At 47.1% G+C, this 27716-nt stretch overlaps 1 protein-coding gene across 5 annotated transcripts; it reads right to left on the reverse strand.

Annotated features, from left to right (window-relative positions):
* Window positions 1-238: 238 nt before the first annotated feature.
* Window positions 239-27571, reverse strand: rif1 (replication timing regulatory factor 1). 5 transcript variants are annotated; one of them, XM_075480258.1, is made up of 36 exons: window positions 27361-27571; window positions 25967-26014; window positions 23378-23514; window positions 23221-23299; window positions 22948-23044; window positions 22741-22871; window positions 22562-22656; window positions 20786-20975; window positions 20590-20682; window positions 18497-18635; window positions 18242-18393; window positions 16483-16603; window positions 16216-16404; window positions 15799-15909; window positions 15624-15686; window positions 14605-14705; window positions 14395-14481; window positions 12822-12895; window positions 11732-11912; window positions 11547-11654; window positions 11329-11478; window positions 10522-10621; window positions 10150-10439; window positions 9866-10068; window positions 8868-8961; window positions 8663-8791; window positions 7546-7688; window positions 7374-7463; window positions 7239-7293; window positions 4186-7152; window positions 3968-4096; window positions 3805-3891; window positions 2921-3036; window positions 2686-2836; window positions 1776-1902; window positions 239-935 (listed from the first exon to the last, which is right to left on the reverse strand). In XM_075480258.1, the coding sequence occupies exons 3-36, from the start codon at window positions 23491-23493 to the stop codon at window positions 679-681; spliced, it is 7215 nt and encodes a 2404-aa protein (XP_075336373.1). In that variant the 5' UTR covers window positions 23494-23514; window positions 25967-26014; window positions 27361-27571; the 3' UTR covers window positions 239-678. The 5 variants fall into 5 exon arrangements, with proteins under 5 accessions (XP_075336373.1, XP_075336371.1, XP_075336372.1 ...); XM_075480256.1 differs by having other exon boundaries at window positions 14605-14708; XM_075480257.1 differs by having other exon boundaries at window positions 16216-16407.
* Window positions 27572-27716: the final 145 nt, after the last annotated feature.

Here is a 27716-nt window from a genome sequence, read left to right on the forward strand (position 1 = left end):
GCTGATGTTCAGCCAATATCGGAAAAACTGCGGGTGGGCTACTTGGCTGGATATCACGGTTCAAATGACCCCAGGGTGAATCTACTCCGGAGTATCACTTTAAGAGTTAAGAGCAGTTTCACATCCTGATGGGAACATTCATGATGATGGAAAGAAGTTTGAGGTTTTCAGGAAGAAAATAAAGTTTGAAGAGGCTGAAAGTCAAATAAATGAGAAAAAACACAAAATGTGCTTCGAGTCGTTGTCAGTTCCGTCTTTTATTAAAGTATTTAAAACCACAAAATGAAGATTGTGAGCTGCAGTCGGTTCGAAGACGATAAAAATCCAATAAGACAAAGTAAAAGGTGTAGAAACTAAGAAATGCTACAAAATATACAAGAGCAGAGGTGTAAACAGCCTAAAAAGAGGCACATGAGGGAGTCCGTATGTACAGAGAAGGCGAGGACGGCGGGCCGCTCCTTCGTGGCGTGTAAGAAAATACATTTCATGTTGCGACTACAGTTTAAAACGTGCGTTTTGACGCGGCGTGCGGCTGTGCTTCCCTTTCCTCGTTTTTTTTAAAAATCGAAGCAGCGGCTCGAACTGAAGATGGAAGAAAACGTGCTGCTGAAAGATTAAAATGAGACCAAAAAAGCTGAAGAAAATCCAGTTAAAACCTCCGTCAGCAGATCCGTCCGGTTAGTGTTTGTGGCCCTCGCCGCTGAGGCGCGTCTGCAGCTCGACCACGACGCGCCGCATCACGCCGCCCAGCCGCTCGTGCATCTCCACCAGCTGCTGCGGCGTGCAGCGACTCAGCTCCAGCGGCGTCACGCTGCAGGTCAGAGCCTCCACCGCCGACGGCAGCGCGCCCGGCGCTTCTCCGGCGGTCCGATTGGCCGCGGCGTCCTGCTCGGGTCGCACGTCTGCGGCACACGGCTCGTCGACCAGCTCGGTGGCTGCAAACACGAACACGTTGGCACACGTCAGGGACAGTTTTTCATGGATCAGACGCACCGAGCGTCTCTGCTGAGCTCTCCTCATATTTATATTTCTAAAGAAAAAACCTTTCTGACTTAATGTTTTTTTTTATATTAAAGCCTGGAGAACTGGTCATAATCCAAAATAACGACAAAAATCATATACAAATTGCGAAATTAAGATGTTTATGTGATGGTAAATGCCACTAAAATTAGCATCAGATTAAGTTATGCAAAGACCGCCCCCTCATTTGCATATTTAAGCATCAGATTAAAGGGACACTGTGTAATATATTAAGTCATTTATGAGCTCAAATCAACATATTCATTCATAAATTAGTCCTCATTGGTGTAAAATTATCTCTGTCAACAATCTCCCTTATCCTCCTGAGTGAAGAATAACTTGTCTGTATCTACATAGAGCGGGCAAGCTCTATGGAGGTCATTTTGACGTCAGGTTTGCACGCAGGTATAAACAGAGCCAGTCTACGCCATTAGACATTCGCTGGTATAAACCAGCCTGAACGGCCTGCACTTTTGTTCGCAATGGAAGACCGTAGTTCTGCCACGCCACAGGAGAAGGGATCCTCATCACCAAAAAAGCGAAAAAGAGAATCTTGACACATACCGCCTGCCGTAGTTCAACGCACATTTGAAAACGCGAGGTGCTAGTGAGCAAATTCATTCGACTTTGAGTAATTTCTTCCCCCATCTAGTGGATCAATTTTATTTTGCAGTGTCCCTTTAATATTAAGCAAAGACCGCCCCTCATTTGCATATTTAAGCATCAGATTAAGTTCGGTTGAACGTGTTACACACCGAGCGTCTCCGCTGAGCTCTTCTCCTCCTCGTCCGGGGTTTGAGGAGCTCCGGCGTCCTCCTGCTCCGAGGTCATCATCTCCGTCTCGTCGAAGCTCTTCAGCTCGTCCACTCCTCGCCCTTTACGCTGCAGGACCACAGATCAGCATTAAACAAACTCTGACCAGTCGCATCATCACTGTGAGAATGCTTTAAGGCATTCTCACTATTAAGTTCCTGTTTATTAAGTGTTTTTAACTTTGACACTTTTTAAGATATTCAACTTTTATTAAAATTTTCCCATCATTCAAATGAATGGAAACTGCGTTCAGCTCTTCCAAATCATCCTCCTCTTTCCAACCTAACTACTTCAGCATGCTTTCAGCTAGAGACACCATTCAGACTTTAAATGGGTCACAAGACATTCAGCTATTACCAACTGTTTCTGCTTTTTCAAATCTTCAGCCAATTTTGAAATATGACAGTTTCAAAAACATGAACATTTTGCTCCTCCTTGATTTTTATGAATGGGCACACAGTTGAGTGCATGCTCATAAGTTTCAAATTTTTCAAACAAATTCCTCTAACTTTCATACAGTTTAACTTAGAGAAACAAATTATACCTTAAAATGTAGGAAAAACTGTCCTCTTTCAGCCAATGTAACTACTAAAGAGCTCACATTTACAGAATTTCAGCTATGAGCCTTCAACCGAGATCAGCCTCTCAAATTCTCTGACTAACTCCAATGTTAAGTTTGGTAGTAACAAAATACCCACAAAATTCCCTCAACCAATACCTTAGCAACAGTTTTTACTGCTAAAATTGAACTATTTTCAGCTTTTTTAGCATGGTCAGCTATCCCCAGTCAGCTCATAAGCATTCTCACAGGAACAGCTTTTTTTCTAGTTTGACTCGCGTCCCTCGACAAACCTGCTGTTCGTAGACCTTCAGAGCCTTCTTGACGTTTGAGATCTTTGGAGAGCGAATGGGCAGCGTCTTGATCTCCCCGGGAGTCAGAGCGCTGAGGTCGCCAACAGTCTTGATGTTTCTGGCACGAACGAGCTGCCCGAAGCCTCGAGACCTGCGGGGGAGACCCAACAGATGAGCCGATGTGCCACCCTATTGTGTCCCTGTTCAAACCTCCGGTGTGATGTGCCGTTCTCACCACATGGTGGAGGATATCTGAGGCAGCACCGCCTCCACAGGTGCAGAGCAGCCCACCAGGGCGGGGAAGATGCAGTCTCTGGACAAGGCTCGAGGCTCTTGGCTCATTTCAGAGATCTGGAAAAAACTCAAATTTAAAAACGTCTCCAAACGTGAACCCAACTGAAACTAAACTCCACGGCTGTGTTCGAAACCGCATACTACTCCCACTACTCATACTAACTTTTTGAGTTAGTATGCGAGAAGTTCCCAGATGCATACTAGGTTCTCCGAAATGTTGGGTATGCATCATGAGGTTACTACTCATACTCAAACTACCCAAGATGCAACGTAACGTGACGTCGCCGATCGTCATTTCCTGTCAAAACGGCAGTTTCAAGCTAGCTACAACGAGGGTAGGTTCACTTCCTGTTTTCAAAACAAAAGCACCAATTGTACCGTAATGGCTTTCCCTATGATAAAAGGCAACGGGTATTTTATTTTGGGAAAATACCAGGAAGTGCGTTGCTCACTGCAGCTAGCTTTAGTAGCGCCGAATTCGTGGGAACAAAATGGTAAACAGCCGGTATTTTGTCAGGTGTTCAACACGTTGGGGATCTAAACGACTACTTTCTCGCCTGAAAATGTTTCAAATGTTGCTAAAGTTTACAGAGTTTAGAGCTTAAGAGAAATCAGCTTCAGGCCGGCTGATTTCAGCTCAGGGAGGAGCGAAATGCATTGTGGGTAAACGCTCTGCATCCTGTCTGATCGATCAGTATGCAGTATGTAGTATGTAGTATGCAGTATGTAGTATGTAGTTTGCAGTTTGCAGTTTCGAACACAGCCCAGGTGGTTGTGGACCCAGCTGAGCTCCAATGATGGTTCTCCTGCCCAAAAACAACCTACCAGACACTTCTTGGAGCTTTTGTAACCCGGGCTGTTCAGATTTCTGGGGCTCAGGATCAGCAAACCCTTCGTTGGAGTCGTGACCAGCTGGAACAAAAGCAGAACACCGTCAGAGAGTCCGTTGGGGTCACCTGAAGCGCGGCGCCGACGGTTTCGTGCATACCTTGGGCAGCGGGATGCTGCTGACTTTGGACCTCCTGGGGGAGCTGGTTCTGACGGCCGGGCTGCGGCGGTCGATGTCGTCCGCGGTCTCTTGCTGTTGGATTGGATTGGCGAAAGACACACGCCGAGACTGCAGAGTTAAACAGAATAAAGTTACGGGCAAACAGAAAGGGTCAAATCTGTGCTGGGGACCATAACCCGAGTGAGTTTGGGACGTACTTTGACGAGAGGCGAGATGGTCTCCACCTCCAGGGGCCTCTTCTGGCCCTTCTTGAGGATGCTGGTGGAGGGTGAAGCTGACGGAGACCATGTTCCCCTGTTCCGTCCATCGCTGGGGCTTTGCCCAACATCCGGTCCCGTAACGGGCTCCTGGTCCTTCCGCTTGACTGGAGACTCCTGGAGGGTTTGTTCCGAGGACACTGGGGGGCCGCAGGCGTCGGTCAGGGCAGCCTCTGAATGTTCACCTGTGGCAGCCTCCATCGTCTCAGCGTCCTCTTGTAGAGTATCAGCGTCATCCTCAGCTCTGGCCTCCGCCAACTGACTCGAGGCAGATCGTTTCTCCATCTCTGGAGCGGCTTCTTCTTCTGGAGCAACAGGAAGTTCTCTTTGGTCCGAATCAGACACCAGCGTTGGTTCTTCTGGATCCCCAACGTCAGATACTTCCGCAGCCGTTTCCTCCGACGGCTCTGGGACTCGTTTCTCCAACGTCTCGTCAGGGAGATCCTGGTCCTGAACCGGATCGCTTACAGATTCGAGTATTTCCACGTCTGAGGAAACAACCTCATCATTTATTTTAGAGTCTCTCTGCTCGGTGTTGAGCGGAGCATCGCTGCTCTGCTTGGTGTCATCGGTCTCAGGTTCCTTTAGAGCCTCAGAAGCTTCAACAGTTTCAGAAGTTGCTTCAGCAGCTACAGAAGTTGCTTCAGCAGCTACAGAAGTTGCTTCAGCAGCTACAGAAGTTGCTTCAGCAGCTACAGAAGTTGCTTCAGAAGCTACAGAAGTTGCTTCAGAAGCTACAGAAGTTGCTTCAGCAGCTACAGAAGTTGCTTCAACAGCTACAGAAGTTGCTTCAACAGCTACAGAAGTTGCTTCAACAGCTACAGAAGTTGCTTCAGAAGTTTCAACAGCTTCAGAAGTTTCAACAGCTTCAGAAGTTTCAACAGCTTCAGCCTCCGTCTCCATTGGCAGCTCCTCTTTACTTTGCTCTTGGATGTTTCCTGTAACCTGCTGCGAGTCCTGCGTATCTCGTGTTTCCGACGGCTCCTCTACATTTAAACTCTGAACATCTGGAGAAGCGTCGGCCTTTTCCACGTCACCACTGGATTTGGACTCGAGGGTAAGAGGGCTCTGCAGAGACGATCGAGGCTTCCTTCCTCTTCTTTTGGGAACAACGGAACTCACTTTGACTTCAGAAGATTCGGACTCTGAGGACTCCACAGCGGCTGCCAATGCTGGGGAGGACCTTCGTCTTGAATATCTGCCCCTGCCTTGGGAGGACTCCGATCCAGAAACATCTAACGACTGGGAACTGTCGGGGGTCGATCCGGGACTGGACTTTGACGGCTCCTCTTGGACCTTGCTCCTTCTGGTCCTGCCTCCGGTTCCAGCCTCTGCCTGACCGGTGGCCGGAGTTGAAGACTGAGACCTTCTCCGGACTCCTACAGAGTCTTCGGACTCTGCTGCCTCGGATGAAGTCTTGCTTCGTCTGGACCTACGTCTGGACTGACCATCACCGGTTGCGGCTACGGTCTGAGAGTCCTCTTGGCTCAGGTGCTCATCCATCGTCTCCGGGGTGTTGCATTTGTCTTCGATCGTCTCCTTGCTCTCCAACTTCTCCGTTGTTCCATCTTTGGACTCGATGGTTGGAGAAGCTGTGATGGTCTGAGAATCTACTTTTTCTTGGGGTAGGACATCAGTTTGAGATGAAGATGTGACCATTTCTTCATCCTCTTGTTTCTGCTCTTCACCTTTGTCTTCAGCGTCTTGGGACTTGCTCACGGTTTTAGGGGATGGCGTGATGATCTGGGAGTCCGTGTTTGGTTCATGGCTATCCTTGACAGTTTGGCCAGATGCCTCTTTGCCAGTCTCCGATGGGCCTTTACGTGGCCGGCTGCGCCTTTTCTGAAGCTGGCTTTCATTGTCAGACTGTGTGTCCGATTTAACGTCAGTTTGGCTGGATTCCAGCTTGCTGTTGCTCCTCTTCTTGCGTTCGGGTTTATCGAGGAAGTCCTCCGAGCTGCTGAACAGTTTGATCTTCTTGCTTGTTCGACTCCGAGAGTTGCTTTGGCTCGACTCACTCGAGTCTCTGTGGGACCTCGACCGTAGTCGGTCTCGGCCGCTGCCCTCCTCGGCGGCCTGCTTACTCCTCGTGTTCGGCCTGCCTTGTATCGTCTTCAGAGAGTCGACTTTGGGATCGTCTTCGGAACGCCTTCGTTTGGACGGTGTGTATTTCGCGTCCCGTTCCTCGGGGTCTTCTCCAGGGAGCTGTGGTCTGAATTTTTGGCGTCCGGACCGTCTGGGTTCATCGGGAGACGCCTGGGACTGAGAATCATCCAGTCCTGGTTCAGATTCCTCTTCCTGGCTTGATTTCATTCCCTCTTTGCCCTCCTCTTCGGTCTGGGTGTCAGGGATCATGTCTTCATCCTCTGTAGAGTCGTTCTGCAGCCGCTCAATCAGCCTGACAGGCTCACTTTTCGGCCTGGACTCTATCGGCCTTCGAGGGGACTCTTTCCCCATCCCATTGGAGTCCTGAGAGTTTGGACCCGTGGGGGCCTGAGAGGCCTCAGCGGAGGAAGACTTGCTGGTGTCAGAGCGGTCTCTACTGGTGGAGGTCTTTACGAGCGGACCTGTAAACGAGGACGCACTGCTTGGGCTGGCTGGTTTTCCCTCAGCGTACTTCTCCAGCGTGATGAACGACTGGCGCCGACTGTTGGGCTTCTGGGGAGTCCCCGAAACCAAATCCGAAGAGGCGGACATGTTTGGGCTCGGATCGTCTTTGGACTCCGCATTTTCTGCCACGTCGGTCGGTGCGTCATCCTGCATGGAAACATCTGGGGAATCTGGGGCCATCTCGTCCTCCTGATGGTTTTCAGTCACCTCCTCAACCTCTTGAGGGCTGGCAAAGTCTTGAGTCTCTTTAGTTAGAACTTCAGCATCTTCCAGCTTTTCTTCATCATTCTGGGGAACCTGAGAGAAACCAAATACAAGTTACTAAATGCGTTTCATACACAACTTCATCTTTATGGCTTTAGTTGGGGTTTGAGTTTCATCACCTCGCCCGGAGCCTCGTTGGTAACATCCTCAGCTGGTTCAGTTGGCACTTTGTCCCTGTGGGAAAAGGGTTTGTTTAACGGGGGTTTTTAAATCACAGACGGGGGATTTACTGAGATTCTGACGGCTGAACTTACATCGTGTCCTCTTGGCTTTGAGTGAACTGGCTGAACGCCGTCGTGTCCAGAGAGGCATCGAGGTTGTTGTACATGGCGGGAATGTCAACCCTGCCGAAGCCACAGAAAAACATCAGCGTCGCTCAGACGAAGACAACCGAATTAACAAAGCCGAACAAAGAGGAAGTCTGACCTTTTGGTTTTTTTCACCTCCTTCTGGTGCTCCGTCAGAACCCGGTCCTTCGTCTCAGGAGGAATGAAGACGAAGTCGATGGAGGCCTCTTCCTCCAAGAAGTTCCTACGGGGAGGTTTGGGAGAACCAAAGTCCAGCTTCGTCTGCGGAGAGAAAGTGAATCGATCGAGTCGTTCTACAAAGCGACACTCAGAGATCCGAAGTAAAAAAAATGTGATGAAACGAAGTCTGAAACTGAACTTCACTACACCTTCCCAATTCACCCACCGTCCCTGCTTTGCCTGAGCCACTGCCTTTGCATCCCTTAACATTTCCTCCTGTCTACAAACCTGCTCAACAACGAGCTTTCTCTTCTCCTTGGGACCTGCTCTACTCCACACCGGTTTGCCTGGGCCAAGCCCCAAGCCTCCCCGGCCTATTTGCACATTACCCACAATCTCTGTATGTCTAAGAGTCCCAGCTAACAGGAGCTCTGTCCTAACTTAAGTACATTTAAACTCCTCTACTAGACTAGATACTGGGAGCTGGAGTATGCCTTTCCCATACAGTGCCACAGTACTTAAGCATCTAGGAACACCTAGCCACTTCCTAATTTAAAAACAAACTAATCTTTCCATTTTTTCTACAACAGATAATGGAAGCTCATACACAGACAGTGGCCACATCAACCTAGGAAACAATCCAAACTGCAGACACCACAGCTTCAATTTTCCTGGAAGCCCTTATTTATCTATTCTATCCAGTCCCTCAGCAAACTTTCCAAAACTGCACTGCCCGCTCTCCATCATTCATGTCTGCCTGGTTCCACCTGCCTAAACTCTATACTGCCTTTTCCCTAATTATTGGAATGTTTTCTTCATTCTTCATAAGAACACCCAGATTTCTGGCTCAGTTTGAGGCTTTGCCAGCATATTTTGCTTGACGTGAGTCAGTGGGAGCAATTAAATGTTGATTAAAAGAAGTCGCAGAACTGAACCCTGAGGAACTCCACATGCCATTTTTGTCTGAACCTCGGCTACTACTTGGATACGTCATGGTCATTTCACTCTGTTGAACCGGACCGCTAAAACAACGCTGGTACGAAGCCCATCTCCTCCATTCATAGGTTGGCACTTACAGAAACTGGTTTGGGGCTCTTTGTGGAGCTCCTGTCCTTCTCGGCAGCCTTTTCCATCAGCGAGTATCTTTTCCCGGCAGAGGTCACGGGCATCCCGCTGAGCTTCGTCTCCAGCTGCGAACTCTCGCTCTGAAAACAAAGATGGCTGAAAACAGCTGGAAGCAAAACACGAAAGGTGAGACCAGGACATTTTACGGCAACTCACCGAATACGGCTCGCTCAGCTCGTCGGGAACGCTGACCGCCTCGAAGCCGGGGAGGATGATGGGAGTCTTCTGTTTCACCTGGCTGAGAATCGGCCTGCGTGGAGCAAACAGGAACAAACCAAATGAAGCCGACATATTCGCTTAGGGGTACGATGGCTTGTCACTGGGGCAGTACCCTCAGAAGGTATAGTTTTGTACCCTTGTGGTTTGTACCTTACAGAAACCAATCTTGTACCCTTATACTGAAGTAGCCAACACAAACTGTTTATTGTACCCCAGCATGTAGAAAAAAAAACTTTTACCACTTGAGTGCATATATGTACCTTTTGGACCCTCAAGAAGGTACATATATGTACCTTTTGGACCCTCAAAAAAGGTACATATATGCATCTTTTACCACTTGAGTGCATATATGTACCTTTTGGACCCTCAAGAAGGTACATATATGTACCTTTTGGACCCTCAAAAAGGTACATATATGCATCTTTTACCACTTGAGTGCATATATGTACCTTTTGGACCCTCAAGAAGGTACATATATGTACCTTTTGGACCCTCAAAAAGGTACATATATGCATCTTTTACCAATTGAGTGCATACATGTACCTTTTGGACCCTCAAGAAGGTACATATATGTACCTTTTGGACCCTCAAAAAGGTACATATATGCATCTTTTACCACTTGAGTACATATATGTACCTTTTACCACTTGAGTACATACATGTACCTTTTGGACCCTCAAGAAGGTACATATATGCACCTTTTGGACCCTCAAGAAGGTACATATATGCACCTTTTGGACCCTCAAAAAGGTACATATATGCATCTTTTACCACTTGAGTGCATATATGTACCTTTTGGACCTCCAATTATTGGTCTCCAATAATTAACCCTAGGGGTACATGAGTATAGTTTGTACCTCAGGGGACAAAAAAGGACTCGTACTGTAGCCCTGTTTCTGAGAGTGTACGACACTCAAAAACTTCCAGATGTTCACCTGATCTCCTCGGGGTACGTCAGACGGGCGGCGTTGGCGAAGGTGGCGTTCCAGAACTGTGTGACCGCGGCTCGCAGGTGCTTTTTCTTGTGAGGAAACACCACGCAGAGCAGAGGCGACAGCAGAGCCAGCAGCTCGTCGTCGAAGGCCAGACTGGAGCGCGTCTGCAGGCAGCCGAGGACGTCGCCGAGGAGCTTCTCCAGCTGCGGGAGGACAACAGGCACCGTTCAAACGCCGCACACACAAACCCGGGAAACCTGCACACCTGTCTGATGAAAGCCGACCTTCGCCTGCAGCGGCGGGCCGAAGCCGGGCGCCTCGCCGGCCGCTCGTTGGTAGAACAGCGTCAGAGGCTGAATCACAGAGGTCAGGGCCTCCCGCACGGCGTTGCTAAGGACGACGTTGGCGAAGAGAGCCGACAGGATGGAGACCAGGGCCGAGCCGGTGGCCTCGCAGGGAGGCTCCGCGGCGTCCAGGTAGACCTGCAGACACTGGACCAGCAGAGACTGGAAGGTGGTCAGGTTCCCCAGGGCTCGGTTCCGCTTCCGGGTCCAGTTCACCGGAGTGTGAGGAGCTGGAAGGAAGGGTTTTAAAAAAGGTGAACGATCTGCAGAGACTGAAGAGAGTTCAGCATCAGGAGCACTTTCAGTTCTTACTCTTCAGCTTCTGTTGAAAGTGAGGCGTGTACGGCGAGAAGTCCACGCACTCCACCATCACGTGCAGGATGCCGGACACGGCGCTCAGCGCTGAAGGAGCCTTCGGGATCAGACGGACACTTATATGCATCTTCTGTCACGTTAAAAGGTTGGGTTTTTTTAGGGCTGGGCGAGTTAACTCGTTATTAATAAAAATAAAATATAAAAACATAAAAAAATATTAAATATACTTTATATAATATATAAATATAAAAAAAAATAAAACTTAATAAAATAAAAATAAACTAGCAGGTAACATCACGTTACAGGTGCTCCTCGGTCTCTGTGTGAAGCTCACGGAGCTAACCGGCGCTACTTCCTGTTTTACTGGTTTCAACATAAAAGCACGTATTTCAAAATAAATAAAAAAAAACTCCTGCATTTACAGCCAAGTTGAATTGTCTTCTCAGCGTAGTAGTTCCAGTCTAAAATATCACTTAAAGGCAAAACACACAACTGATAGCAGCAAGTCATTCAAGGAAACAGACAGTGGAGCGAGGCTTCTACATAAAAACTACAGAAAGATGCTGATGTTAAAAGTGTGTTTGCACAACAAATGTTATGGCACTTTCATTCATATGGCAGCACATTTAAAATAAAGCTAAATTCTAAAAGCTATACACTACTTTTGGATTCATTTTTGGATTCCGCGTACAAATGCGATTAATCGTGATTAATCAGGGAAATCATGTGATTAATTAGATTAAACATTTTAATCGTTGCCCAGCCCTATTTTTTTTTAAATAACTCTTCGTTTGCCGTTCTCACCATCAGCGCCTCTCTGTCCACCGCCGCCACCATCTTGGCGCAGAGCTCCTCGCAGCAGATGTTCTCCTCGGCCGTGACCACCAGAGCGGAGCAGCGAGCGAACACCTTGTACAGCTTGGACCAGGACAACAGCATCGACCTCTGGGCCGCCTGAAAGACACGCAGCGATCAGAACCAGCAAAGCGACAACACGGAGAAGCTGATGAGCAGAAACCGACCTGCGGGAGCGGCGAGCCGCGCAGCAGGTGAGTCACGGGGAGCATCAAGGCGGAATGCATGGCGCCGAAGTTGTGCTCCAGAGCGTCGCCCTGGTTCACCTCGTTGGTCTGTAAGAAACGAATTAAACGTGTTAAACGTGACATAACTGAGCACGAAAGGGTGAAAACGGGCTCGTCACGTGTACCTGTGTGATGGTGTCGGTGAGCGGGCCGACCATCACGCTCCACATCCTCCACAGCTGCTCCTTGTTCTGCAGGGACCCGGCGCTGCGGCCGATGGCGCCCAGCACCGCCTCTGCGAACGCCAGAGGGGAGGCGGGGCCTGACAGGCCGCAGCCCACCAGCGTCTGGAGGCAGAGAAAGAACCTGCGGACACACGAGGTCGTTCACGTTAAAAACCAGAACACGAAAACTTCTCATTAGGGCTGGGCGAGTTAACTCGTTATTATCGCGCATTAACGCATTTTTTAAATTTTTTTTATTTAAAAAAAATAATATTTTGGGGGACTTTTGTGCTTTTAATGGACAGTTCAGAGAGACAGGAAGCAGGGGGCAGAGAGAGGGGGAACGACACGCAGCACAGGGCCGTCCAATACGGGACTCGAACCGGGGCCAGCTGCAGCGAGGACTATAGCCTCTGTACATGGGGCGCCTTCTCAACCCACTACGCCACGGACCACCCCTGTATTATTATTTATTTTATTATTGTAAAAGTCTGTTGCTCACAGGCTTTTATTTTGTAAAAGTCTGTTGCTCACAGGCTTTTATTTTGTAAAAGTCTGCTGCTGTCTGCTGTGGAACAGGAAAAGAAAGTAATCGGCGGATCCACCAAACATGGAGAAGGGTACGGAACTTTTACTCGGCCATTTTCATTTTAAAGTTCTTCCAGACGGCGGAGTCGACAGAACCAAAGTCATCTGTAAACACTGCCAAGTTGAATTGTCTTCTCAGCGTAGTAGTTCCAGTCTAAAATATCACTTAAAGGCAAAACACACAACTGATAGCAGCAAGTCATTCAAGGAAACAGACAGTGGAGCGAGACTTCTACATAAAAACTACAGAAAGATGCTGATGTTAAAAGTGTGTTTGCACAACAAATGTTATGGCACTTTCATTCATATGGCAGCACATTTAAAATAAAGCTAAATGCTAAAAGCTATACACTACTTTTGGATTCATTTTTGGATTTTGCGTACAAATGCGATTAATCGTGATTAAACATTTTAATTGTTGCCCAGCCCTACTTCTTATCCTATAAAAAGGGAGATGACCCACCTCTCGTCCTCGATGAAGGCCGGCAGCATGCTGCTGTTGAAGAGGAGGAGGAGGAGGAACAGGGCCGGCGTTCCCTGAGGAAGGAAACAAAGGTTAACTCTTTTCCTGAGCTGAGGAACGGACTCGAGCTGAAACGATTCATCGAGCAACTCCATTAAAAAGAAACCCTTGATGTAAATGATCTGATCCTTTAACTCCCACCAACTCGCTCACGTTTCACACGGACTGTTATTACCGTCACAACGTTTGTAGCAGCTTGATCTGATGGAGGAAACAACGAGGAAAATCAGAGAAAAACCAAAAACATATCAGATTATTGGCGTAAGCGAGTACCTAAATAATCATTTGGCGCAGCCCTGAAAAAATGTCTGGGATGGCAGTGGTAGAAGAACAAGAAGAAGAAGAAGAATGAATTATGTTAGGCTGAATGTCTGTTGCTCAGATGCCGTGAGCCCGATGTCCTGATCCGACTTTACGTCACAAAGTGGAAGTTTAGTTCGTCTCATTTTAACCTCAGAAACTCTAAAGAAAACGGTTTAGATTCTTCCACATGAACGCAGGACTTTACTGGAGCCGGTGGACGCCACATGAAGCTCCCATTGGCTCAGAGAGCTGTCAATCAAAAGATAAGGCGGGCCGTGTTCCGACATCACCGAATCAAGAATATTTACGAGGGAATACGTGACCGAACGGGATCATTTATCAGGATTATCGGCCCGATGGTTCAGCCGCTTTATAAACATCTGAGACAGAAGCAGGAGGAAAACTCACGTTCAGCACATTTTTGGCAGCATATTTTGCATGATGGGAGTCAGTGGGAGCAATTAAGTGTTGATTAAAAGAAGTCCCAGAACTGAACCCTGAGGAACTCCACATGCAATTTTTGTCCGAATCTCGGATCCTACTTGGATACGTCATGGTCATTTCACTCTGTTGAACCGGACCATACCGCCAAAACAACGCTGGTACGTCTACTCCTGAGGTCTTTAACAGGGGGTCCGCGGAGGTACTGCAGGGGGGGGGGGGGGGGGGTTGCAAAATCTTTGGTTGATTAGACTATTTTTAATTTAATTTAATTTTTCTTTCCACAGTTTTTTCTCACAAATTGTGTGCAAACGTGTGCCATCCACAGATGGTTTGAGGATTCATTGTCCCATCTACATGCATGTTTAAAGTTAAAATCTGTGGATTATTTGAATAGCATAGTGTTGTATGCAAGATGTTTGTTTATAAATGGCAGTGGCACGGCCACCCTGTACCTTGCACATGTTTAAAATAAAAACATGAATATATTAACCTGTGTATTATTTGAATAGCTTAGTATGAATGTACAATAACAGAGTAGCTATGTTTATACACGGCACTAGGCCCCGTTAAATATAAAACACAATTGTATGCCATATAAATAGTAGGGGGGGTCCCTGGCCTGAATAACGTTGAAGACCCCTGGTCTACTCCATTCATGGGTTGGCACCTACAGACCGAACGGGATCATTTGGACACTTAAGAGGATTATCAGCCCGATGGTTCAGCCGCTTCATAAACATCTGAGACAGAAGCAGGAAGCACTCACATTCAGCACGTCCATCTTTCCCACTTGATAGGAAGCCGAGCTGAGAACTCTCTGAGGGATGCCCTTCACCGTGGCCTCAAATAAAACCTGAAGAAGATTTAACAGCATTTTAACCACAAAGACTTCTGGAAATGGGGACAAACATTTGTTCAAACTCCGTTTAAGAAGCAGATGTGAGTAAATAATCTGAATCCAGGCAGGGAAACCCACCAGAACTCTGTCTGCCGGCAGAGCCTCCGAGGTGACGATGCTCTGCAGGGCCTTAAGCATCAGCGTGAGCGTCTCACAGCCCTGACGGTCCTTCTTGCTGCCTGCTGAGCACAGATTACACGGGTCAGTCCATCCAGAGGGGCTCAGACACACACCTGAGGGGCTCAGACACACACCAGAGGGGCTCAGACACACACCAGAGGGGCTCAGACACACACCAGAGGGGCTCAGACACACACCAGAGGGGCTCAGACACACACCAGAGGGGCTCAGACACACACCAGAGGGGCTCAGACACACACCAGAGGGGCTCAGACACACACCAGAGGGGCTCAGACACACACCAGAGGGGCTCAGACACACACCAGAGGGGCTCAGACACACACCAGAGGGGCTCAGACACACACCAGAGGGGCTCAGACACACACCAGAGGGGCTCAGACACACACCTGAGGGGCTCAGACACACACCTGAGGGGCTCAGACACACACCTGAGGGGCTCAGACACACACCTGAGGAGTCTGAGATGTGAAGGCTCATCACCGGGGAAACACCCCTCAGAGTTTCGTCTCTTCACAGCAGCTCAGATCACGAGGACCTGAAGCTTCAGATTTAAACTGATGACAGAATGAGAGTGGGGGAGGCGGGGGGAGAGCGAGGTCTCACCGGGGCTCCTCCCACATGGTGGAGCCTCCACCCACTCAGGCTGCTGTACGTGGGGCCGCGAGGCGAGCCCACAACTCAAAGAGCCCGCCTATCGGGCGGCCGCCCACAGACACGGATCACACATCTGCGTCATGATGCAGACACATCTGCGTCATGATGCAGACACATCTGCGTCATGATGCAGACACATCTGCGTCATGATGCAGACACATCCGCGTCATGATGCAGACACATCTGCGTCATGATGCAGACACATCTGCGTCATGATGCAGACACATCTGCATCATGCAGACACATCTGCATCATGCAGACACATCTGCAGGAAAACGTGGTCCTACTTCACCAGAACTCACCGGATTCTATGGTTAGGCTGACGAAGCGGACCAGCTGCGTCCATAAGACGGCGAGCAGCGACTCTGCAAAGATGCAACAAAACCTCAGATTAATCACTAATTAATTAATTAATTAATCTGCGTCAGTAAAACTCAGTTCAACGGTCAAAGCAGCAGGGAGGAAGGCGGCGTTTACCTGGAGCATCTTTCCCGACTCTGGTGACGCCGTCTCTGACGTTGGAGACGAGCACGGCGGCGTGCTTGGTGAACGATGACGAGCCAGAGAGAAGCGGGTGGTTCAGCGGCTCTGGGGACGAAACACGAGACGCCACGTTCAACAGAAAAGTCTGTTTTTTTTTGTCATAAATGCACCGAGTAGAGTCAAGAAAGATCAAAGTGTTTGCAGATACATCTAAAAGCAACAAAACGGGTCGAATAAACAGCCGTTCAACGTTTAAACGACACGTCAGATGGTTAGTTTGGGCCGGACGCCATTCTCTCAGAACACGTTAAACAGATAAAAGTTGGAATTACACAGCCGGAGTTTGGTTTGTCCACTCTGGGCCACCGTAGAAACCCTACTTTTTAATCTTAAATCTACAAAGTGACCCACCCAGAACCAGGACCAGCTTGTTCTTCGCCGCGGCAGAAACGACCTCCGGACCCAGGAAGTAGTGCAGCAGCATCTCCAGCCCCAGCAGCTGGATGGAGGTGAAGGTGGAGGGAACCTGCAGGCTGGCGTTCAGGCTGGCGTTCAGGCCCATCCGAGGCGTGCCGGCCGGGGTGATGAAGCTGGAGTTTCCTGCTGAGACAAACCAGATGTTCAGACGGCTGGATGGCAGTCAGAGGGCGGAGCTGATGGGCGGAGGCGGAGGCCCACCGGACTTGGGCGTGCTCGGTGCGACGGCGCCGTTTTGAGTGACGGATCGGGAAGGAGTGCCGGGCACGGAGGAGGAGGAGGAGTCGGACCCGATGGTGGACTGAAGCAGAGGCACAGAAACCTGCAGAGAGGAACACAGAATCAGTTCAAACGTTCTGATTCTGGCTTCAGCTTCAGTTTGAACTGGAGTTCAGATCCGTTTCATCTGTTCTCAGAGTCCAGAACCCTTCAGCAGAACCCGGTCCTCATTACCACCGGCCCCATTCATAACCGAACATCTTCCACTTTAAAGTATGACTGCCACCTAGTGGCGGTGAGTAGAAATGAGGACTTTCAGCCCGTTTTATTCAGGCGAGACACATAGGGTAATATTTCAAAATAATAGATATCACAATGAAACTTCCTCAGTTCATTACTTATACAAGCATGAAAAAAAAATGTATAACAAGTTTTAGAAATTTGTATGTTTAATTATGCAAATGAGGCATAATCTCGTTAAATATGCGCAGATTTGCATCTATTTCCGTTAGATAGATCTGAACATATGATAAAGCCAGGTGCAAAATTATTTTTTCATTTAGTTTACAAACAAAAAAATTTAAGAAAATTACAGAGGGATTTCAGGATATCTGCTTTCATTTCCTCGGAAATCAAAATATACTGTCCATAGCCTAAAAAAAAACACTGATTTTCGCCAATTTTTTTAATTATAATGTCACATAAATCAGGCCAGGAATGATTTATCAACAAATCCTTCTATAAATATCTTCATAATGCTGCTAAGTGTATAACTGGAAAGTTTGGTGTTAGTAGGTGCTCCATAGGCTGAGATATTGATACTGGAAAAATACAAAAAACTGATTTTGTAAACGGCATTTAAAGATTTAAGGCGAGACACTGCAGGTGAATCGGGTAATATCTTAAAATAATAGATATAACAATGAACTTCCTCAGTTGATTACTTATACAAGCATGAAAAAAAAAATGTATTACAAGTTTTAGAAATTTGTATGTTTAATTATGCAAATTAGGCATCATCTCATTACATATGCGCAGATTTGCGTATATTTCCATTTATTCTGTTTTTGAGCAGTTGTTTCTTATACAAATGTGCTGAATTCCCCTATTTAAATCTTTAAATGCCGTTTTCTCAAAATCATTTTTTGTATTTTTCCAGTATCAATATCTCAGCCTATGGAGCACCTACTAACACCAAACTTTCCAGTTATACACTTAGCAGTATTCTGAAGATATTTACAGAAGGATTTGTTGAGAAATCATTCCTGGCCTGATTTATGTGACATTATAATAAAAAAATATGGCGAAAATCGATGTTTTTTTAGGCTGTGGACAGTTTATTTTGATTTCCGAGGAAATGAAAGCAGATATCCTGAAATCCCTCTGTCATTTTCTTTTCATTTTGTGTGTAAACTAAATGAAAAAATAATTTTGCACCTGGCTTTATCATATGTTCAGATCTATCTTCTGGAAATATATGCAAATGTGTGCATATTTAACAAGATAATGCCTAATTTGCATAATTAAATATACAAATTTCTAAAACTTGTAATACATTTTCTTGTATAAGTAATCAACTGAGGAAGTTTCATGGTGATATCTATTATTCTAAAATATTACCCTATTCACCTGTAGTGTCTCGCCTTTTAAACAGGCTGAACGTCTCAACCAATCAGCATTAAGAGGAGCACAGACTCCTTTAAGGCTGGCCGAGGACCTCCTACAGGAGGTTTGATCTGACCTGGTCGAAGTTGGACGACAGGTTGGGTCCCAGCTGCACCACCAGGTACCACCACACCTCCACCTTGGTGAGCAGCAGCGCTTCCGTCCGGACGTGGATGGAGGTGAGCGGCTGCATCAGGAGCTTCACACGCTTGGCGCTGCACAGGATGTCTGGAAGAATTTCAATTTCGTTTAAAAGTAAAAAACTGCTTCCGTGTACGAGAGGTCGCAGAGGGCGGGGCCTCAGCAAAGAGGGCGGGGCCTCTGAACTCACCTGGGTTGAGAGCGAAGTTATCGATGAGGCTCTTCCAGGCGATGAAGGCGATCTTCTTGATTGTGGGAGACGAGCTGCGGAACCCGAGCTCCTCCAGGTGCAGCAGGGAGTTGATGAAGGGGCCGCCTCGGTGCAGCAGCTGAGCGGGAAACCGAGTTAGTCTGAAGGCTCCTTTAAATCCGACTCGCAGGCTTCAAACGGCAGCAAATCAGGTTCAAATTTACTGAGTTTTAACCAGGGCTGGGCGAGTTAACTCGTTATTATCGCGTTAACTCGTTGATTATTTAACGCCGATAAATATTTTATCGCGCATTAACGCAGGTTTTATTATTTATTTTATTATTGTTAAAGTCTGTTGCTCACAGGCTTTTATTTTGTAAAAGTCTGCTGCTCACAGGCTTTTATTTTGTAAAAGTCTGTTGCTGTCTGCTGTGGAACAGGAAAAGAAAGTAATCGGCGGATCCACCAAACATGGAGAAGGGTACGGAACTTTTACTCTGCCATTTTCATTTTAAAGTTCTTCCAGACGGCGGAGTCGACAGAACCAAAGTCATCTGTAAACTCTGCCAAGTTGAATTGTCTTCTCAGCGTAGTAGTTCCAGTCTAAAATATCACTTAAAGGCAAAACACACAACTGATAGCAGCAAGTCATTCAAGGAAACAGACAGTGGAGCGAGGCTTCTACATAAAAACTACAGAAAGATGCTGATGTTAAAAGTGTGTTTGCACAACAAATGTTATGGCACTTTCATATGGCAGCACATTTAAAATAAAGCTAAATGCAAAAGGCTACTTTTGGATTCATTTTTGGATTCTGCGTACAAATGCGATTAATCGTGATTAATCAGGGAAATCATGTGATTAATTAGATTAAACACTTTAAAGGAGCACTAGGTAGCATTTTCACCTAAAATTATAGCCTTCAGGAGTTTAACAAAGGTTAAACAAGTCAAAGGTAAGCGAATGAAGCCTGTCTCGCTCCCAACAGGGGTCTGTATGCTGAAAATCCCATATGTAACTTCGGCAGGAGCGACCCGCTTCTGAAGTGTCGTGATGCGCGAGAAGAGTCGTTTGTGTTTACGGCACTTAGCTAGGTACTGTATGCTAGCTGTAGTTGTAGCTATGTGTTCGCTTGCGTTGAAGAGCCAACACCAAGCGTTTCATATTCTGCCTTTCACAGACTGAATATGAAACGTTCGATGTTGGCACTTCCCATCTTTGTGAAATTTCTCCAAGCGTGATCTTGTTCATCTACCTTAGTGACCTGCGTTTTAGATCGCAAAGAGACAGGTGATGACGGTGCTCTAATTCCTCCTGAGTTCGAGACGTAGCCTAGCTTCAGAAATACACGGACTGACCTGATTATAATAAGAATAGCGTTTTGATCCGAACAAGAATTGTTATCTACAAATGAAAATTGATTAATTTGTGATTGTAATCGGAATAGTGTAGAGCTAGTCTGCGTTTATTGCGTCGTGTGTTGGTAGTGTTTGCGCGCATCTGTCTAAGATGTAACTTTTGTAAGTGTCTGCTAATACAAAGGAATCACTCCACGAATACACCATGATGAGGGAAGAATCCCATTCAAGATCAGCAACAGTCCATCCATACATCCATCATCTTCCGCTTGTCCGGGGGTCGGGTCGCGGGGACAGCAGCCTGAGCAGAGAAACCCAGACGAGCTGTCCCCGGCCACTTCCTCCAGCAACAGGATTATAGCGCATTATCTTGAGTTCTCTCTACAGAAAATCTCTGATTATAGTATCTTACGTGGGCAGTCTACACTTGTGAATCAGATGACCTAACTGCACTGACTAAATAACACAACGGCAGCATTCGCCACGATGGTTAGTTAGTGGGTGTGTACAGGTGGGCATTTTTACGACAGTGTAGAATTTCAGTTTGACCAATAGAGATCGCTATACTGCCCCTAAACTACCTTGTATCCCTTTAATCGTTGCCCAGCCCTGATTTTAACACCTGCTGAGGACCAGGTGGTCTTTTATGTCCCCATTCTTCTACAGAATCAGGACATAAAACAGTTATTTACCGTTTAAAAAGGTTAAAACCGATGGGAGCATCACATTATTTACCTTCCCGAGCAGCTTCACGAACAGAGGCCACAGCTTCAGGACGTTGGTTTCATTCTTGGACATGAAAAGCTTCTGCAGCTCTGGGATCAGTTTCTGTGAGACGAGCGCAGGATAGGTCAGCAGAGGCGATGACATCACGACACTATAACCCCGTTTATTACCACACACACACACACACACACACACAGATACTTACTGATGACATCATCGGCTCGATGATGGCGGCCACCTCCATCTGTTTGCCCAGCAGCAGCGGCAGGCCCATCTCCATGGCGGCGGCGGCCCGCAGACGCACCTTGGAGGCGGAGTGCACCACCAGCGGGACGACCAGCTTCGCCCACTGCACCGCCCGGTCACCCATCTGGGTCGGGACCTGCTCCAGCATCCTGAAAACAGAACCAGAGCCCCCGTTATGAGCCATGTTTAAGTCTCTCCTTCAGCACACAGAAGGCCCGCTCAGCTGGATGTGAATCAGCTGACTGGCTCGGCCATGTTTCAGCCATCAGCAGCTCCATCATCAGTGAAGATCAGTGAGCCGGTACCTGTGGCAGCCATACGTGCCCACACCATAACACCCCCACCACCGTGCTTAACAGAGGAGCTGCTCTGCTTTGGATCTCGGGCTCTTCCTGTTGGTCTCCACACTTTCTTCCTGCCATCACTGATGCAGGTTCATCTGGGTCCGGTCTGTCCAGAACACCCTTTTTCCAGAAATCTGCAGCTCCTTTAAGGACTTTGTGGCTAACTAGCAGTTAGCATGTAGCAGCATAGCCTCTGGCTGTGTTCGAAACCGCATACTTCTCCTACTACTCATACTGACTTTAACTTTTTTTAAGTTCCCGGATGCATACTAGATTCTCCGAAATGTTGGGTATGCATCATGAGGTTACTACTCATACTCAAACTACCCAAGATGCAACGTAACGTGACGTCGCCGATCGTCATTTCCTGTCAAAACGGCAGTTTCAAGCGAGCTACAACGAGGGTAGGTTCACTTCCTGTTTTCAAAACAAAAGCACCAATTGTATGGTAATGGCTTTCCCTATGATAAAAGGCAACGGGTATTTTATTTTGTGAAAATAACAGGAAGTGCGTTGCTCACTGCGGCTAGCTTTCGTGCCGAATTCGTGGGAACAAAATTGTAAACAGCCGGTATTTTGTCAGGTTTTCAACCCGTTGGGGATCTAAACGACTACTTTCTCACCTGAAAATGTTTCAAATGTTGCTAAAGTTTACAGAGTTTAGAGCTTAAGAGAAATCAGCTTCAGGCCGGCTGATTTCAGCTCGGGCAGGAGCGAAATGCATTGTGGGTAAACGCTCTGCATACTGTCTGATCGATCAGTATGTAGTATGCAGTATGGAAGTATGTAGTATGCAGTATGTAAGTATGCAGTATGTAGTATGCAGTATGTAGTATGCAGTAAGCAGTATGCAGTATGGAAGTATGCAGTATGCAGTATGGAAGTATGCAGTATGCAGTATGGAAGTATGCAGTATGCAGTATGCAGTATGGAAGTATGCAGTATGCAGTATGGAAGTATGCAGTATGCAGTATGGAAGTATGCAGTATGCAGTATGCAGTATGGAAGTATGCAGTATGCAGTATGTAGTATGCAGTATGGAGTATGGCAGTATGCAGTATGGAAGTATGCAGTATGGAGTATGGAAGTATGCAGTATGGAGTATGGAAGTATGGAGTATGGCAGTATGCAGTATGCAGTATGCAGTATGGAAGTATGCAGTATGCAGTATGGAAGTATGCAGTATGCAGTAAGCAGTATGGAAGTATGCAGTATGTAGTATGGAAGTATGGAAGTATGCAGTATGCAGTATGTAGTATGCAGTATGGAGTATGGCAGTATGCAGTATGGAAGTATGCAGTATGGAGTATGGAAGTATGTAGTATGCAGTATGGAAGTATGCAGTATGGAAGTATGCAGTATGCAGTATCGAACACAGGCACATGATTTACCTGATGATGACGTTCAAGGCTTCGTGCTCCATCACCACCGACTGGATGTCCTCTCGGGTCCAAACGCTCTCTACAGAGCTCAGCACCGTCGGCATCTGCACAGCAGAACCAACACGGATCAGTACACCAGCTTTCGCCCCAGTTTTCCCCCCCAACTCAGAACCGCCGCCGATGCTCACTTTTCTGGAGACCACGTCTTCATGGAAGCTCTGCTTGGAGATGACCCACAATGCTCTGGTGCAGGTGTTCTTGTCGGCGGACTTCGTCACCAGGGAGCAAAGCGCCGACAGAATGTCGGACGCGAAGGTTTCTGCAAAGAGAGACGCCGCCCGTTAATCCCAGCAGGTCACATCTGAAGCAACGACTGACCGAGGGACGCCACCCACCCGAGACCCCGGAGACCACGTGAGAGTGATAGACACAGAAGCCCAACGCCTGCAGGGCGGCCTGGCTCAGCTCTGCGTTCGGACTGCTGATGTGGGCCTGAAAAACACAGATATTAAATCAAATCAAGTTTATCTGTAGCACATTTCATGTACAAAACAGTTCAAAGTGCTTCACATAAAATAAAAGCATTGCAGCAGGGAGTGGAAGAAGCAATAAAAATACAGAAAAGAATATAAAGAGAAACAAATATAAGCGAAGCCAAGGAGACTCACCAAGATGGCTTCCCCCAAACGAGCAAAGTGCTTTTCCACTGCAGGGAGAAACTGGCGTCCTTCCTCTCCGCTCAGCCGGCTGCAAACAAAAGGAGAGGTCATCTTCCACGTCCTCAGGAGGCCTCCGTCCTGAGGAGGAACTCAACGGGGGACTTACTTGGCGATGGTGAGGTAGGCGTCCGTCTTCTCCGACTGTCCAGCAGCGCCGTCCTCCAGAGACTCCAACAGAGGGAGGAAGCTGGAGGTGCTGGGAGGCTCTGCCGTCGCCATCATTATTACTCGCCTCCTCGAGGCCTTTAAGGAGGAGAGAGAGGCAGATGTTAGGCAGATGTTAGGCAGACTTCCTCTTCCTGGTTCTGAGACAAACCGCTGCGACCGTGCTCACACCTCATCCTGAAATGCAGCGAGCGATGTCGCTCCGTCCAGCGATCACGCCGACCCTTATAAAATCGTCCACGCTGTCCATTTTTGGAAAACGTTTCGCGGCGGCGTCCCGCCCCTAAACGCTTCTTATTGGTTGAAACGAACACGCTGCTTCCTGTTGACGAGCTAGTTAGCAACAACAGGTCAGCATCACTCAGGGAATAACGGACGAGGAGAAGCTGATCTTTACCGTGGAACAGCACCCGATGGTTTATGACCCCAAACACCCGAACCACAAAGATCTGAGCCGAAGGGAGCCGGAGAACTCTGTGTTTCAGGTGAACCGATAGAATCACTCCCGACAAAATCGTCACGCTGCATATCAGGACACCCTCGCAAAATTTCGTCGTTGTATCACGTCGGTTTCGCTCGCTTTCAGTCAGGATGAGGTGTTAGGCTGTTCTTTATCTGCACCGTCCACTTAGCCAGAAACACCCTGCGTTATTTAGCCTCTGACTTAGTAAAATATGTTGCTGCTGTGGCTCAATATCCAGGAAGAGCATCATTAAGGCGGCCAGGGCCACCAGAACGGCGCCCTTAAAAAAGCCCGTCTGATCATGAATGATCCCGGTTTATAGCAGCTGTCACTCAGTGGGGTCACATGGCTCTGAAAGGATCAGATTATTGGCTAAATTACAATCAGAATGCGCTGAGCAAGGGTAATTCTCCTTGGATTTATGGCGGTGAATGAATGGGATCAGAGGCACAAAGCGTGTCATACCCCGGTATGATAGGTGGTGCTGTACCCATTCCAGCTGTTGCTAATAGAGCCACTTCCTGTTGACCTCTTCACCACCAACAACAACAACAAACTCAGGCATTGGAGAAAGATGGAGAACGCAGAGCCAGATGAAGCTACGTCCCTCTACATTTGGTCTGTGATGAGCTGCTTGTTGCACAAACTCGATGCCCAACGGAGCGTTCTCCATCGCGTTGTTTGTTTCTTTCTGACGGCGACAACAACAGGAATATCGTCTCCTTTGACTTCCGGGTCACGACCCCGGGAAAACATCTGGAGCATGCGCAGAACGCAAAGTCTGATTCACCACGTGCTTCAGCGTCTACAAGCAGGTTTAGAGTGACTTTCAGCCCAGTTATCTCGGGGTCTTAATCCGATCCGATCCAGTTCTTAGTCAGATTAAGGTGTCTACATGCACTTAATAACTCAGTCTGATTGTAATTTAGCCGATAATCCGATCCTTTCAGTGCCATGTAACCCCAAATGGCACTTTAAAACAGCCAAACAGGATCGTTTCAACCATCTCTTAATTTATTTCTGCTTTACGTTGCTCCGTCCACCATCATAAAGGTGCGAGCCTTCATGTGGGGACACATGACGACCCGTTGGGTTTCCTCCTGGACCTCAGATAAGAGGAATCAGCGACTTCTTTTAGCTTCCCTGTGATCATCACCACTATCCTACATCAGTGTTTCCCGACCCTGGTCCTGGAGGCGCAGCGCCCTGCAGGTTTTCTATGTTCCCCTGCTAAAGCCCACGTGGGTCGGGTCTCTAATGGCGCTTTTCCACTAGCTTGACACGGTTTGGTTGCGCCCAGAGACGGTTTCTGCTTCAACACGTTCAGGGAAGGCTTCAGATCAACTCCAGGGCTGTGGACCGAAGCAGAACTAACGAGTCATCATTAGGCTTTTATCACGGACACAAAGGTCCGAATGAACTAAAGAAGAACAATAAAACAAGTACTTGTTCCGGTGTGTTCAGAAGAAAGACGAATACGTCGGGCCGAGTTCCTCAAAAACAGCCTGAAAAGCAGGAACATTGTTTAAAATTTCACCTGGAACTTTTCCCCAACTGCACTACAGACGCTGTGAATAAAAAGGAGAACATTCGGCTCTAAAAAGGCCTTTTTTTAACTTCCCCTGTGCTCATGGCAGCTTATCTGCCCGTGCAACATGACCCAGGCGTGTCACGCTGGTTCTGGTAATTATTATCATATTAAGACTCTTTTTAAATAAAGCAGGAGGTCACGCTGCTGTAAACCAGCGATTACAAAGATCCTCCTGACACCAACTGAAAACACTGTCATTACGAAGGTCACTGGCAGGCTGGCTGTCTGCTTTTTAAGGCTAAAGGTGCAGCAGAACCCATCTGGGCCTGCTGGGTTCGTCCCAACCACCATGATCTGCACAAACTTCTGCTTACAAACCAATTTCCTGCTTTGTGACACGATCTACGATGACAGGAGTTTCTCATCTACAGTAAAAGGAATTTACTGTAAAATTTTACAGTTTTCTTCTGCTTTATGAGGTGTTGCAGGGAGCCCCAAACATCCTTTATCCGGCTGAAAGAGAGGCGCATACGTACCTCAGAGAGACGCTGGTCCAGCTGCGTGGCCCTTCGCCGGCTCCACAGCTGCAAGCGAGACAGAAAATCAGGTCAAAAAGGAGTAGCGGGAGAAGTAAACAGGTCTGATCTGAGCGAGTGTGCCAGCGTCCTGCAGAAAGAAAAACCACACAAAGCTGTTATTAGCTATATTTTTAAATGCTTCCTCTTAGAGGAAAGTTTATCCATGTTTGTTAGCTTTTGTTAGTTTACTCAAATTACCTGTTATAGTTATACCAATCCTACTGTTAGCTAACTTTACTTTTGCTCTGTTATAGTTATACCAATCTTACTGTTAGCTAACTTTACTTTTGCTCTGTTATAGTTATACCAATCTTACTGTTAGCTAACTTTACTTTTGCTCTGTTATAGTTATACCAATCTTACTGTTAGCTAACTTTACTTTTGCTCTGTTATAGTTATACCAATCCTACTGTTAGCTAACTTTACTTTTGCTCTGTTATAGTTATACCAATCTTACTGTTAGCTAACTTTACTTTTGCTCTGTTATAGTTATACCAATCTTACTGTTAGCTAACTTTACTTTTGCTCTGTTATAGTTATACCAATCCTACTGTTAGCTAACTTTACTTTTGCTCTGTTATAGTTATACCAATCTTACTGTTAGCTAACTTTACTTTTGCTCTGTTATAGTTATACCAATCTTACTGTTAGCTAACTTTACTTTTGCTCTGTTATAGTTATACCAATCTTACTGTTAGCTAAATTTAATTTTGCTCTGTTATAGTTATACCAATCCTACTGTTAGCTAAATTTACTTTTGCTCTGTTATAGTTATACCAATCTTACTGTTAGCTAAATTTACTTTTGCTCTGTTATAGTTATACCAATCTTACTGTTAGCTAAATTTACTTTTGCTCTGTTATAGTTATACCAATCTTAGGCTACTTTTAGCTAAAATTACCTGATTGATATTTTTCTTTACCTGTATTTCTGTGTTGTATTTTTTTTCTGTATTTCTGTATGTCTTTATGTAAATCACATTGAGTTGCCTGCGGTATGAAATGCCCTATATAAATAAAGATTGATTGATTGATTGATTGATTGACTGAAAGCCACTTCTGCGTGGGTTCCGGGACCAGAACCTGCGGGCTCCTCCTGAAACATGCTGGGAAAAACCGAGCAGCTAGCTAGCTGCCAAAAGTTAGCCCCGCTGTCAGGCTACTAGCCGGGCTAATGAAGGCTTTCAGCCGGGCCAATGAAGGCTTTCAGCCGGGCTAACGAAGGCTTTCAGCCGGGCTATCAGCGCCTCACCTGCCCGCAGAGAGGGGCTCATACACACCGGGTTTAAACACGATCTCACCGGGGACAGACAGACGTTTTACAGCCGCCTGTGAACCGGCTGCGTCGCTCACCTACAAATCGTCCGACGGGACAGAGAGCCACCGTCCAAGCCGGGGGGGACGCGCACTCCTCCGGCCTCCCAACTCCACTTTTAATCGACTGAAACTGTATAAATGCAGCCGCAAACTTCGCTGATTCTTGCTTCCCTTCAGATGCGCTGCCCGTTGTGCGGATACCCCGCGAATTCTGCTGGCGCCAAACCACCACGCCGACGTGCGAAATTACCTCTGACCTCACCACGTCACGCCCAGGACCGCCCACTTTACCTTATAAGGAAAACAGCAACGGCCCAACACAAATTTTTTTATTTTATTTATTGCATAATTGAATATAACATATAAACAGGAAAATATTACATCACAATAGG

This window comes from Odontesthes bonariensis, chromosome 12, assembly GCF_027942865.1.
Source record: "Odontesthes bonariensis isolate fOdoBon6 chromosome 12, fOdoBon6.hap1, whole genome shotgun sequence".
In the NCBI taxonomy this organism is placed as follows: domain Eukaryota; kingdom Metazoa; phylum Chordata; class Actinopteri; order Atheriniformes; family Atherinopsidae; genus Odontesthes; species Odontesthes bonariensis.